General features: G+C 41.4%; 1 protein-coding gene across 3 annotated transcripts in view; it reads right to left on the reverse strand.

Moving 5' to 3' along the window:
- The window catches only part of LDLRAD3 (low density lipoprotein receptor class A domain containing 3), a 144,844-nt gene that overhangs the window by 58,532 nt on the left and 71,374 nt on the right, over positions 1 to 14,938 (reverse strand). For 2 of the 3 annotated variants that reach the window (XM_035116220.2, XM_035116202.2), the window contains exons 3-4: positions 3,162 to 3,287; positions 1,182 to 1,316 (exon numbers count right to left, since the gene is read on the reverse strand). In XM_035116220.2, the coding sequence (XP_034972111.1) occupies positions 1,182 to 1,316; positions 3,162 to 3,287 (261 nt within the window). The remainder of the gene's footprint in view (positions 1 to 1,181; positions 1,317 to 3,161; positions 3,288 to 14,938) is intronic. The other variant, XM_035116212.2, reaches the window with a different exon arrangement.

Below are 14,938 nucleotides of genomic sequence, written 5' to 3' on the forward strand. Positions count from 1 at the left end.
GATGGTGAAACTGAGCCAAAAAACCCCCAGAAAAGTTGACAAAGTTATTTTCTGTGAATTAGTTACCACTATTATTATTTTTCACTTCACAGGGTCTCAGAAATTCTGCAAGTATATACGGTATTAGAATTCACATGGATAGCATGTGGCGTTATAAAGCATCTTTAAAACACACCTGTTTGTTTCCCTCTTAAATTTGTGTGCACATGTTTTGTTGCTTAGAGTCACATTTAGAAACCTACACAAAGTGACAGAAAATCCTAAGAACCCAATCTGGCACCACTAATGTGGAACACTTTGTTTTATTCAATTTCAAACTTCTTTATCAATATTGGTTTTAAAGTTATATTAAAGACAGTACACACCTTCACAGCACCTGTGTTGATAGCACATGGGTTTTAGCCTTAAAAAAATATTGAAAACAGTCCTACCCAATTCCTCTCCTTCTTTCATATATGCCACTTGCCCGCAAAAGGCTGTAGACATGGGTTTTTGAGGGTTAGGCATTGATTTGAGAGTTGTTCTGTACCTCCACAACACCTGACTGTGTATGGCAGACTCTTAGATGTTGCTTTCTGAAGTTTAGGCACTGGTCAACTCCCTCCCTCCCTCCCCCCCTCTCTCTCTGAATACCAAATACTGGTGATAAACAGGAGAATGCTGTTGTCTTAATGCCTTGTTGCTTTTGAACTTCCAGGGGCATTTGGGCATGTTATTTTTCGACATCCTTGGGACCAACAAGCCACTGGGTTTGTTGACTGTGACACCTTGTGTACAATTCCCAAAGCTCTTGCTGGAGCCAAGAAACTTCCTGGTGGGGATTTGATCTGAAATTACACCTTCGTGGTTATGGAACTGGCAACCTGTCTGCTACACACCATGCGGTACTTACAAGAATTTGTGACATTCACAGGGAAGACACTACAGGAGATAAATAGCATATTATTTTGACAAAGAAGTTGAGGCTTGCTCTGAAAAAAGTCAAAAAATGATGGCCATGTTTGTCCAGAACTCCCTAAATATTATTTTAATAATAATAATAATAATAATAATAATAATAATAATAATAATAATAATAGAATGCTAAAATGTTTCAACACAGGCAAAGAAAGCAATAATGTTAATTAAGAATGAGGTTGAGAGAATTCAGTACCTGGCTGTGAAAATCATATTCTACTTACCAGAAGGGTTTCCACAGCTATCCTCATCACTATTGTCGTGGCAGTTATCCTGATTGTCACACATAAAGCTTTTGTCAATGCACAAGCCGTTCCTGCAGTGGAATCGGTCAGTAGAGCATATCAAGGGATTTGCTGCTGTAAAAACAAAAGGAACACCAATTTCCTCTAAGCTTGAGACTTCACCCAGATAGGCATGGGATTTCCAAGGGAAATCCCATACAGTACAGTGGTACCTCGTTTTTCGAGCATCTTGGAAGCCAAATGTTTCGGTTTTTGAACGCCGAAAACCCAGAAATAATTGCTTCCGTTTTTGAACGCACCTCAGAAATAAAACAGCTTCCGCTGCGTTTTTTTTCTTTTTTCCCCGTTGACTTTGTTGACTGTTCTTTGTGCCTCAGTTGTCAAACGTTTCGGAAGTCGAACAGTTTTCCAGAACAGATTGCGTTCAACAACCGAGGTACCACTATACATGAGTCAAATGTTAACCTGACTAGGGTAACACTTTAGTACATTCACTATTTGCTTCTTAGAGAAAGGCACTTTTCAAGAAACACAGCACTCCACAGAACAGAAAGCTTTGTACTACTGCAACCAACCCAACAACAAAATCATATTATGTGCATCTGAAACAATCACATTTTTCTCTCTCTTTATGCCTGTCTCCACCTCTTGTATTTTCCCTATGTCAATTTTTTATATTGTCTGCACTTTCCTGATGCATGGCAATGTGAGCAGCAGGCCATAGCAAAAGCTAGAAAGCCATTGCTCAACAAAATGGCAAACAGGACAGAGACTGAGGCTCAAGAGAACAAACATTTAAAAGAAAACAATTGTGGGGAAACAGAATGGGAGGAGAAATATATAAACAGACAGGCAAACAGCTTTTTTTTCAACTAAACCAAAATCTCACTTCACTAGTACATAAAATGTATCATACATCATACAGTGGCAACAGCTCTACCAACCACAGCCCCAGGAAGACAACATGATGATATAAAATGGTGCCATCATTACATGTCTTGAGATGCCAGGCAACAACATTCTTTTTTACCTAGGCCTTCGGCTAGTAAATAAACTATGGCTTCTTAAATGTGTGTGCGTGGGGTACTGTTATTATGATTTTATTATTATGTTGCATAAATTAATGTTGTACACTCCCCTGGGATCTTTAGATAAAGGTGATATAAAGTGAAACAACAACAACAACAAACTAACAACAACAGGAGGCATAAGGAAAATGTATTTCATATTGTGCTGCCTCTGTAAGGCTAAACGAAAACATACATTGTTTTTTAGTTGACAAGATCAAGAAACAACATGACTCAGGAGACATCTCAGAAGATGCAGCGGAAAGAAATGTTAACAGAGATAGATGGGGAGGGGGAGAGAGAATGAAATATAGCAATATAGAATTGCACAGAATGACAGTCATTAAGACCCCTATGTGGCAAAGATAAATGAGGCTTAAAAAAAACCCCACTGCCAACAACATGCACTTTTATACACTGTGGCATTTCTTCTGTAAAAAAATGAATAATCTTATTTTATAAAAGAAATGTTCCTTACAGGTAACTTAAATGGTATGAATTATCATTCTGAACTCCACCTGTTCACGAGCTGCCCTATTGCGACCTTAACATTTAAAAGAGATCAGCTACAAAGACAAGTGCCTTGTAAACTTGGAATACACCCATGGATTTTAAAAGCAAAGCTGCAATAGAGATAAGCTACTCATCTACATAAACTCCAGGATTCTCCAGAGGTGTTGGGGTTTATGTTATTCTAGAGAGAGTTTTACATTTATAAAAATCAGTTTGCCTCTGATGGGTTCTGCAGCTAACAAAGCCAAATGCAGATACTTGTAAATAGCAGCAAGGATTGTGGTGCTGAATTTGGGCTTGGGGTAGTAATAAAAAATCTTTAATTACTTTATTTACAAAAAATGGGAAACCTTCTGCGCAAAGGTAGAAAGATACTTACTGCAGTTTTCTTCATCGCTGCCATCAGGACAGTCTGCAAAACCATTGCATCGGAAGCGGCCAATGATACAGTGAATTCCACTCGCACAGGGGAAGAAGGTGGAGCCACACTTAGATTTGGCTTTTGCTGTAGGAGGAGAAAATTAGAAAGCATGGATCGTGAAAGAGCTCCGTCTGTCAGAACTGGTCACAAGGGTCTCAGACTTTTCCCAATAAGGATGTTCCCAAAGCTTAGTTTAAATCAGGCATCCCCAAACTGCGGCCCTCCAGATGTTTTGGCCTACAACTCCCATGATCCCTAGCTAACAGGTCCAGTGGTCAGGGATGATGGGAATTGTAGTCCAAAACATCTGGAGGGCCGAAGTTTGGGGATGCCTGGTTTAAATGCTTAGTAACAAAATTAATGTCAAAGCCAAAGAAGAGCTTTGCACCCAACAGTCACTTCTGCTTGCTTAGCTGGTGATACACAGGTGTGTGTTTTTTAAGCCATCAATATAGCATAGGGCTAGGTCACTACCGTATTGGTGCTCCAGTCATTTCAAGCTTCCTTACATTTCCTAACCAGTTTTAACCCACAAGACTTCCCGGTGTTTGAATTGGCACCAGGATTCAATCATTCTGACCACTGCTTTCTGAAGAGTATGACAATCGGTCAGACTTTGAAACTTCACAGCAGTTGCACAGGAAATCTTGCCATTTTTCCAACTCTATAGCTCCATAGTTTGGAGGAAGGCTGGGGATTATTTGGCAGATGCATAATCGAAGTGTTTAGAGAGACTTGGCCATTCAGAGCCAAACAGGCAAGCCTATCTTTTCTGTCTAGATCAAGCCTGAAGGCATTGGGTGTACCTTCTTGAAGATGCCCTGTGCCCACCTGTCCCTTCCTTGGAACGGATGAGCTGGCTTGGGAGAGATGGAGATTTGAAATGCCTTGCCTAAGAGATAAGGCCAGCAGGAAGTGGGAACTTAAAAGGCTAGGCAAAAATTGTAGGCCCTGGCACTTAAGATTTCAATTCAACAAATACAAAACTGTTTGCTATATATTAATGGAAAAAAGACTTCAGGGAGGCCCAACCCTTGACTCTGTAAGGCAAAGAAGGATGGGTAACTTATGTCCCTCCAGATGTTGCTGGACCAGCTCCCATCATCCCTGACCACTGGCCATACTGACTGGTCAACAATACCTGGAGGGACAGAATTTCCCAACCCTGGACTAGTTGCTGCAGAAATCACTGCATAAGAACATGATTTGGGGGAAAAACAGCAAGAACTGGGAGCAGCAGAGCATCACACAGCAATCACATCTACACTGTTCCTTGAACAAGGCACACTAATGAAATATCACGAACAATACATCCTCCTTCCAAAAATGTATTATTTGAGAGTCAGAGTGCACCTTTGCACCACATTTTATTTTTCCACAGCCTTTCAAGCTCATCAAGAAAATTTCTCAAACCACCTCATCAAGATCTGTTCTGCACAGCTTCTGGCCTCTTTGACACTCTCCTCTTCTATTCCAAAATCACAGCTAGAAATTCATCCAAAAGTGTATCATTTAGAAACCTTAAATGTGGTTATTTAATGGATTCAGAACTGGCTAAAACAAACCAAGGAGATAGATTACAATAGTATGCTTGCGTAGGTAATCCTTTAGCAGTGAACTGAGAGATGGGTTCATTCTACAGCGAAGAGGTTTCTTTCCTGGGTCATATGAAAAAGAACCCACTTTTCTGAAACAGACTTAATTGTATGATTCATGTACTTAATACATTTGTAACCCATCTTCCCAGTAAAAATCCCTCTCAAAATGGATTACAACTTTAAGCAAACAATAATATAAATTGCCCTCATTTCACACGCTAGCAAGGTTATGCGTAAAATTCTACAAGGCAGGCTTAGGCAGTATGTGGACCGAGAACTCCCAGAAGTGCAAGCTGGATTTCGAAGGGGCAGAGGAACCAGAGACCAAATAGCAAACATGCGCTGGATTATGGAGAAAGCTAGAGAGTTCCAGAAAAACATCTACTTCTGCTTCATTGACTATGCAAAAGCATTTGACTGTGTCAACCACAGTGGCAAGCTCTTAAAGAAATGGGAGTGCCTGATCACCTCATCTGTCTCCTGAGAAATCTCTATGTGGGACAAGAAGCTACAGTTAGAACTGGATATGGAACGACAGATTGGTTCAAAATTGGGAAAGGAGTACGACAAGGTTGTATATTGTCTCCCTGCTTATTTAACTTATCTGCAGAATTCATCATGCGAAAGGCTGGACTAGATGAATCCCAAGCCGGAATTAAGATTGCCGGAAGAAATATCAACAACCTCAGATATGCAGATGACACAACCTTGATGGCAGAAAGTGAGGAGGAATTAAAGAACCTTTTAATGAGGGTGAAAGAGGAGAGCGCAAAATATGGTCTGAAGCTCAACATCAAAAAAACCAAGATCATGGCCACTGGTCCCATCACCTCCTGGCAAATAGAAGGGGAAGAAATGGAGGCAGTGAGAGATTTTACTTTCTTGGGCTCCTTGATCACTGCAGATGGTGACAGCAGTCACGAAATTAAAAGACGCCTGCTTCTTGGGAGAAAAGCAATTATAAACCTAGACAGCATCTTAAAAAGCAGAGACATCACCTTGCCAACAAAGCTCCGTATAGTTAAAGCTATGGTTTTCCCAGTAGTGATGTATGGAAGTGAGAGCTGGACCATAAAGAAGGCTGATCGCCGAAGAATTGATACTTTTGAATTATGGTGCTGGAGGAGACTCTTGAGAGTCCCATGGACTGCAAGAAGATCAAACCTATCCATTCTGAAGGAAATCAGTCCTGAGTACTCACTGGAAGGACAGATCGTGAAGCTGAGGCTCCAATACTTTGGCCACCTCATGAGAAGTGAAGACTCCCTGGAAAAGACCCTAATGCTGGGAAAGATGGAGGGCACAAGGAGAAGGGGACGACAGAGGATGAGATGGTTGGACAGTGTTCTCGAAGCTACAAACATGAGTTTGACCATACTGCGGGAGGACAGTGGAAGACAGGAGTGCCTGGCGTGCTATGGTCCATGGCAGGGGTCAGCAAACGTTTTCAGCAGGGGGCCGGTCCACTGTCCCTCAGACCTTGTGGGGGGCCAGACTATATTTTTTTTTAAAAAAGACTGAACAAAAATTCCTATGCCCCACAAATAACCCAGAGATGCATTTTAAATAAAAGGACACATTCTACTCATGTAAAAACACCAGGCAGGTCCCACAAATGACCCAGAGATGCATTTTAAATAAAAGGACACATTCTACTCATGTAAAAACATGCTGATTCTAGGACCGTCCGCGGGCCAGATTTAGAAGGCGATTGGGCCGCATCTGGCCCCCGGGCCTTAGTTTGGGGTACCCCTGATCCATGGGGTCACGAAGAGTCGGACACGACTAAACAACAACAGCAAATATAAATAATACTAAAATACAGTTAAAATGCATCCAAACACATAGAAACAGCAGCAGCTAAAATACCAACCCAGATAAAAGTGAGCCAGATGAAAAGGTTTTCAAGGCCTGCCTAAAATGAGCCCCCCCATATGTGTGTGTGTGTGTGTGTGTGTGTGTGTGAGAGAGAGAGAGAGAGAGAGAGAGAGAGAGAGAGAGAGAGAGAGAGAGAGAGATCATGCTCTAGAATCCCTGTAATATTACTTAACTAGCATTATCGGTGAATATGCAGTATATAGAATTTCATGCAACATAAGCCCTATTCAGCTGACTTAAACAGGAGATAATCAGTACGTGGAAAGAGAATTATGCCCACAGACTCTGTCTCCGGTTCTCATACCTAAGTAAGTCTGTGCAGAAGATTTAAAGGTGAGACTTGTAGGTATAATTTTCTCTTCACACCTTTTAGTTGGATGAATGAGGCTATACTCTTTTTTTCAGTTGGATGAAGCAGTCTTAATGTTGCAAGAAATTATCTGTACTGCAGATGCACTGAAACGCCATATACAGGTGAAACTCGGAAAATTAGAATATTGTCAAAAGGTGCATTTATTCAGTAATGCAACTTATTATTTTTTATTTTTCTTTTAATTTGTACAAATGCTTTCTTTTGGAAATTCCACAGTAATAAAACAAATAGTTACAATAATACAAAAATAAACATCGCTATTACATTTCATTAATTACATTCCATTTATAATTGACCCGCCTAATGACAAATAATTACAATTACAACAAATAAAGGCTTGGCATATCTTGCTTTGCATGTCATGCATCTATCTCATATATTGGTTTCACCTTTTAAGTTGCATTACTGAAATAAATGCACTTTTCGACAATATTCTAATTTTCCGAGTTTCACCTGTATACGCCATACAAGTCTACATTCTAAATGCAATCAAAGAGACAGAACAGGACAAAAGTATGGGTGCTACCTGCATATGAACGTAGCCAAAGCAAACATGATGACTTTCCTGTGTTTTGCTTAACACAGCCACGTTTTTGCCAATGAGAAATGAGATGATTCACATTTGCATGTATTAGTCAATGATCTGCAGCATATATGTGATACTTCTCTTGAAAAAACACTGTTTTTGGCATATGTCCTGTCTATGGTGTTTCATCTGAGACGGTAAATTCACCAGTACAAAATGAATCAGCAGTCACTCAGTGATGAACATGCATGTGTGAATACGCACTTTATGAAGATCAATAAGGGAGAAATGGAGGAAGGGTCAAGGAAAAAGAGAGAGAGAGAAGCTATGAGAAGACAAAAGCCGAGCTTGCTGAGCAACCATTTGGACAAATATCCTTTTTAGAGCTAAAGTGACTGCCATTGAACTGAAGGCTTCTCCTGCTGGCAGGTAATAATGTATAAAGGGTTTTTATTAAGAAGCAGCCACAGTAACTCTTAAACTGATTTACTATCTTTCAAAAACAAAGTAATGCAATTCCTTTATGGCACACACCCTTTGCAGATGCATTAGTCCTTAGCTGGGCTTGTAGAGCAGAAAATGAGACATATCAACTAAATGTCACTTTCACACCAACTACCATATTTTTCTGGGCAGGAACCAAGGACAACTCAGAAATAGGAGGCCATCGTTTTGAAGAGACGAGAAAATAAATTATCTGCGAGTTACTGCTATGACATACCAATTCTGGCAGTGGAAAATTCTTAAACAGAAATACAGTATAGATAGTGAATTCTCTTCCAAATTTTAAATTAAACTGAACTATAAATAAGAATGTGTGATTACACTGAGATCTGCTACCTCATTCAATATCCTTGTGGGAAGCAACAAGTTGATATAGCCTTTAGAGTGAATAGTCTTTTTACATTTGGTTTTTGGAACCTGGAAACGCTGAATCCTACTGTCTCCAGGGTTTTAAATAAATCAGCATTCTTATAGCAGACTAACTACCCAATGAAGAACTCTGAGGCCACATTCATACGACATTCCACTCCTAAATAGGTCCATGTTTCATGTATAAGCAGTTCTGATGTGGGTAGCATTCAAGCATGCAACCTTGGCTAGAAGATCTACAGCAGAGATAATCTAGCATAGTGCTCGCGCGTACCAGGTTACTGCCCCCCCCCCGGTTTGGGGGGTTTAGAGGGTGTGGGGCTTTTCTTAATGCCAGGTACTTCATTCACCCGCAGAGGAATTTTCTGAATGTACTTGGGAGGGGGGATTACACTCAAGTATGCTGCAAGTATGCATGAGAGAGATGCACAGATGTGTATCTATGGTATGTATGTGTGTGGTATGCATAAGAAAGCTTGAGTGTGGATATTTTTCCCAGTGCTGGGGAGTGCTCCCTGTTATTCGATAGCAATAGCATCATGGGGAGGAGGGGCCAGTATTGTGTGATCTCCACATACAGGACCTGCAGGATAGATGACTTAACAAAGCAAGAATATAGTTGTCCAGGGAGCCCGAGGAGAGCAGCAATGACTGTACTCTCTCTAATTTTATGCTAGGACATGCCTACAGCAGTCATGTTTTGTTGTGCTTTGTCCCAACGGCAACCACATTTTGTGACTGGAGCCCACACCACTTTCTCAACAATCAAATTGTGCCCACTGGTCCAAAAAGGTTGGCAATGCCTGCTCGACAACATCTATCCTGCCTTCAACCCCTACAACTCCTAAAAGCAGCAGAAATCCCTGTACAAGCAATGTTGAGTGGGGAAAGTATAAGAGCAGTATAGACTACTCTAAACCTAAGAAACTATTCTACGACCTCATCTCAAGCACGTGGCTAGTGTTATCCAATGGTAAGGTTGTCTTGGCTGACTCTCATAGGACAAACCTCCTCCTACAGGAACAGCCTTGTAGAAGATAACATCGTAACATGGCTAACTGCACATTTGTGACCCTAATATAAGCAACAGATTTCACTGGTCCCTTTCTGTAAAGTGGTTCTGAGTACACTTGACCAATAGCCAGCCATGTGGTGTCATTTGATGGATCTGAATTTGAGTTATAATATGCTCTATGGCTTTCCAGGTGTTATTGGACTCCCAACGGCCATCAATCTCGGACAGCATGGCCAATTATTAGGAGTGATGGGGACTATAAGCCAACAGCCTCTGGCGAACCAGATTCTTCATCCCTGCTCTAAAAACTTAGGTGCCTGAAATATGACAGTGCAGTCCTTCTGTGATCCCTGAACATCTACATCAGTGACAGTCACAGAAGTCAGGATTCCGTGGCTAACACAAGCCCACTACGGCATCAGAATAGATGGCATCAGGAAAAGTAGGACAAGGAAAGGAGACAGAGGGAAAAGCAAGAAAAGCACCACCCATGGCACATGACTGGGTTTTGTTAGCATATGTATATTAAGCAGGTGCCTCAGACCCATGGAAGGGAAATGATATAGAAAGAAAAAGAGGAAAGACTTCAATCCAGCAATGGTTACAGCAGATCCTTGAGCGCTATGCCAAAACCAAAGCAGCAACACTTGAATCCGTCATGGATCGTAAAAGCCACCAACACTAACAAAGCACCCCTATTTTCATAACACCTTTTCTGTTTAAAGACAAAAATGACCGTGCCATTTTAAACACGATCTAATGATGCAATGACCTTTTCCACTTGCAGTTTATTTTATGATCCTTTGTGCAAGTCATCTTCCACCTGGGGGTAAAATTTCTCCATAAAACGCAGTCTGTTATAACTAAGTAGTTGTTGTTCCAATACAGAAAAGGCAAACACTACACCGTTGCCTTGGTTAGCAGTGGAACATATTACTATGTTTCAGGGCATATATATATATAAAAAAACTTTCCTTCTGTTTTATGATTTTTCCAGCAATAAACTTTTTAAAAAGTGTGCAGCAGAAACATAGAGATGTAATATGAAGTACACAGACAATTATAGAGTATTGTTCCTCTACTTGGATAGACATCTCTGGAAAAACCAGAAGGGTAATATGTCATTTTTGCTAGCTCTTAGGGCCAGTAACACATACTTCGAAATTAGATGTCCAAATATTTTCCACCAAACTATGTCATCTACTAAAGCAATTCTCCTAAACATAGTCTGTTAGTGTGACAAATCACCACTAAGAGTAAGCTACTATGCATTAAAGTTATCAGAACTGTGTCACATAAGAATGTTGCCTCAGGATATCCCTGGGTTAATATCAGGAAGAAGCTGTAGAGGAGCATTAGTCTCAGTCAGATAATAATTGATGATGAATTTGGCCTATTACAACGTTGGTCCCCTTTCATGCAGAAGCAACCACTTGGTGCACAGGCTCATTGTCCTGTGAACAGAACTGCAATGCTTCATTGTCAGCGACTCATCCTTAACCCCTCTCTGCCAGGCTGCCCAAAACAAACTCCAGCAGTGCTGCTGCAGCAGAGGCATTCTTCAGATGTTGAAGAATTCCCATAAAATCAGCACCATGTGACTTGATTCATCAGGTGCCTCAAACAGCTTTGATGGAGCTACTAGCTTAAAAGCACCTTGTAATGTGACAACAGCAGCACAACTGCAGGGGGCAGGGAGCACATAATTTCCCATATGCTCATTTATTCAGAGAATATCAAAAGCCCACAGTAGTAGTAGTAGTAGTACCGTGTTTCTCCAAAAATAAGACACCGTCTTATATTTATTTTTCCTTAAAAAACCCCCGCAGTGGCTTATTTTCAGGGGATGTCTTATTTTTTATTACGCATCCAGCCTTGCCTATTCCTTGGGGCCCTCCAGAACTGCGCCTATCACTATGTCTTATTTTTGGGGTATGGCTTATATTGTGCAAATGCTTAGAAATCCTGCTATGGCTTATTTTATGGGTATGTCTTATTTTAGGAGAAACAGGGTAGTAGTAGTAGTAGTAGTAGTAGTAGTAGTTTGTATTTCTCACAGTGAGGCTAAGGGGTGAATACTCTTTTAGCCAACTACCTAAAGCAAAAGATGACTTGGGTCAGTAGAGATGGGAAGGAGCCTTGTAAATGCTCACACAATTTCAATAAACACATTTTCAGAACCTTCCCAAGAAAAGAATTCCGTAGTATCCCCAGATTTAATTTGTTACATCAGAGGTTTTCAACCTTTTTGAAACCAACCACATTCTTTCTGCAGCACCCGTGGGGCTCAGGAGCCCAGTTCTGTCACCCCTTGCCTGCAGAGCTGGCAGCCTCTCCCCCTTTTTTGAACATACTCCCTTATGGAGTGTTCCCTCAGCCTCCTCTCCCCTCTCCTTTGGAGTCCTCCAGGCAGCTGCTGCTGCCACCCCTGATCTCTGAGCTGCATTCGCCTGCAGAGCTTATAGCCAGGGCCCCTGCAATAAACACCTGTGCAAGCCTTTGGGAGGCAGAGATGTGAGAGGGCATCATAGAAGGGAGGGAAAGAAAAAGGGACAAAGGCCACTGTTGCCTGCATCACCCCTGACCATCATTCAAGGCACCCTGGTTGAAAACCACTGTGTTACATCATCTATCAATTCCCAGAAGCAAAGCATTTTCAATCCACGCACAGCAATAGGACAGTACTCTAAAACAAGCAGTTTGAAAGCCCTATACAGTACAGGATCAACAATGGGAAGGCTGAGAGGCTATCCTTCCCTCACCTCCTGCTCTCCTCTACAGAGTTCCCCTAGCCCAGGGGTCAGCAACCTGCAGCCCACGGGGGTTGTTTAAACGGCCCTTGAGCTGAGCCACGCGCTTGGTGAGCCCTCCTGCGCTGCACTAAATCAGCATAGCGCGGAGCGGGGACCCGCTTCCGCGGAGCTGAAAATCACGTCTGCGCAGACACGATCAGGCCCACGGAGCAATCTCCGTGGGAGTGAACTGGGCCGGGCCAGTCGAGGTAAACCTTGCCGACCCCTGCCCTAGCCCAATGAATGGACAAGCAGGTATTGCCCCATTCTTCCCCTCACACGATTGTAAATTGCAAATCATGTGAGAGGAAACATCCAAACAAGGCTAAAATGAACTGGGAATAGGACAGTAAAGTCTCAGCTAAGTGTGACATGTGATCATATCTTTCTCCTGAATTCTTTTTATTTTTATGTAGCCTCATGAGGCTGCAACTTCAAGCAGGAAAATGGCTGCTTAACACTTTTCATTCTCATTTTCATCACCACCACCCCACAAGTCCTGTTTCTCCACTAACATTAACCCTCTCCTGCTGTCCTACGCCCCCTGCAAAAAAATAATAAAAAACCAGAGGAAAAGTGCAAGAAACATGGTGAAAAAATATTTTTTTTCTGCATGGGGAAAGAGCAGTTGTGGAGATTTTGAGCAGGAAAACTACCAAAAGGAAAGAGTTAAGCCGCTCGTTCAGTTTTGTCATTTTTTTCTGCTCAAACTCACAGCTTCCTGAGGCTGCTTTTGGTTAAACAAAATAAGAAGTTAGGAGAAGGATGCAAGCAATTGCGTGTCATGTCTAGTTTAGCCCTAAGCTCCACATCTGCTTCAATCCACTCAAGTCTTCTAAAAACAGACTTCTATTAACTCTCAAAAATTCCAGCTTGATAGCATGTGTAACATAAGCAACAGCTGGGAAGCTCTCTGTATGCTAGCTGAGAACTCGTCCATTCTGTGCCATGGACGGTAGGTTATTGACCTCATTAACACAGAGACATCTCACATGGGCAGGACTAGAGTCAGGTAATCCACACAGAAGCTTATTTTACCCAAGTCCCTTTGGAGCTTGCAGATTTTCACCAACAGCTTCTAAATAGCAATGCAGTTTTCAAGGGTGCTTTACATTGTACTCCAAAGCATCTGGGGGGGCCACCAAGTTGTCGAAGTCTGCTCTAAAGGCCTGGGCATGCAAATAAGCCCTCAAATGCCAAAACACCATAAGAGTTGGTACCTGCCATATTTCGGGGGGGGGGGTGATGCCACAATAACCATTTGAGAGGTGACAGATTTGAATTCCCTGATAAATTGCTATCTGGAGATTTCTGAGTGTTTTGTTTTCGTCGTTGTTGTTCAAGTAGATACCAAGCGCAGTGTGTCCTGCTAGGTTGTTCCCCTATTGTTCCATAAAAGCTTATGCAATAAATAGCTGTTAGTCTTCAAGGTACCACAATATTCTGCTGTTTTCTCTACAACAAATTAACTGGATACCCTTCTGGAAACTGCAGTTTTTGCAGAGTTCCTTAGGTTCCCCACCCTCAAACGTTGGGTGTGGTAGAGAAACAACATTTTGGAGGCTATGTTCATGTCATCTTCTCCAGCAAGAATTTTCAGAGAGGTAGAACTGTGGTTACCCTTGGCAAGGCTACCGTACTTTCCTTTGCGTTTACATGGATACAGTAACCACACCACTGGATATGAACTGGGGCTAAATGTATGACAACTCCACAGTTTGACAGAAGAGGCAACTAGTATTCCTTGTTCTTGAATACCAACTTTCACACCCTCTGGATAGCGACAACAATGTCATAACTCCCTATGGAAACCCCTTACTTGATATTGGCACACAAATTCTTCCCAAGGGCTGCAATAAAATTTGGGAGTCATGACCCTTAAAATCTGTTTCCAGTTTTCTGAGGGACAACTCCTTAAAATTATTACACAGATGGTATCGCACTCCTTGGCAAATGCCAAGAATGTTTTCTTCTATGTCACCTAACTGATGGGAGGGGTTGCAATGAACTTGGTACATACAGTGGTGCCTCGCTAGATGAATTTAATTCATTCCACGGGTCTTTTCTTATAACGAAAAATTCGTCTAGTGAATACCATAGGAATGCATTGAATTTTTTTTATTTTTTATTTTGCCCATAGGAACACATTAATTGAATTTCAATGCATTCCTATGGGAAACCGCAATTCGCTAGACAAATTTTTCATAAAACGAATTCGTCTAGCGAGGCAACCTCCACTCGAAAAATCCTTTCGTTAAGCGGAAATTTCGTTAAGCAGGGCATTCGTTAAGCGAGGCACCACTGTATTATCATTTATGGTAGGAATGTCAGTTGATGCAAGATTTCTGGAATTTAATTTTGACAGAAATGTAAAATATTACTAAGGAAACTATTGTTTGTTGTCCAACATCAAAGTTACTAAGTATTTTTGATGATGCCAATGTATATATATTATCAAAAGAATTGGTCTTATATACGATCTTGGCAACACAAATAGTAATTGCAACTCAATGGAAAACAGCCCCAAATCTTACACTGGACAGTTGGTACCACTCACTCTGGAATACAACTATAATGGAGAAAAATCACACATAATTTGAGATTCCAACAAGGACTAGGATGTCCAGACACTTATAAAAATATAATATAATATAAAATGATTTGGCATTTGTTTATGACA

This window comes from Zootoca vivipara, chromosome 1 (assembly GCF_963506605.1).
Source record: "Zootoca vivipara chromosome 1, rZooViv1.1, whole genome shotgun sequence".
In the NCBI taxonomy this organism is placed as follows: domain Eukaryota; kingdom Metazoa; phylum Chordata; class Lepidosauria; order Squamata; family Lacertidae; genus Zootoca; species Zootoca vivipara.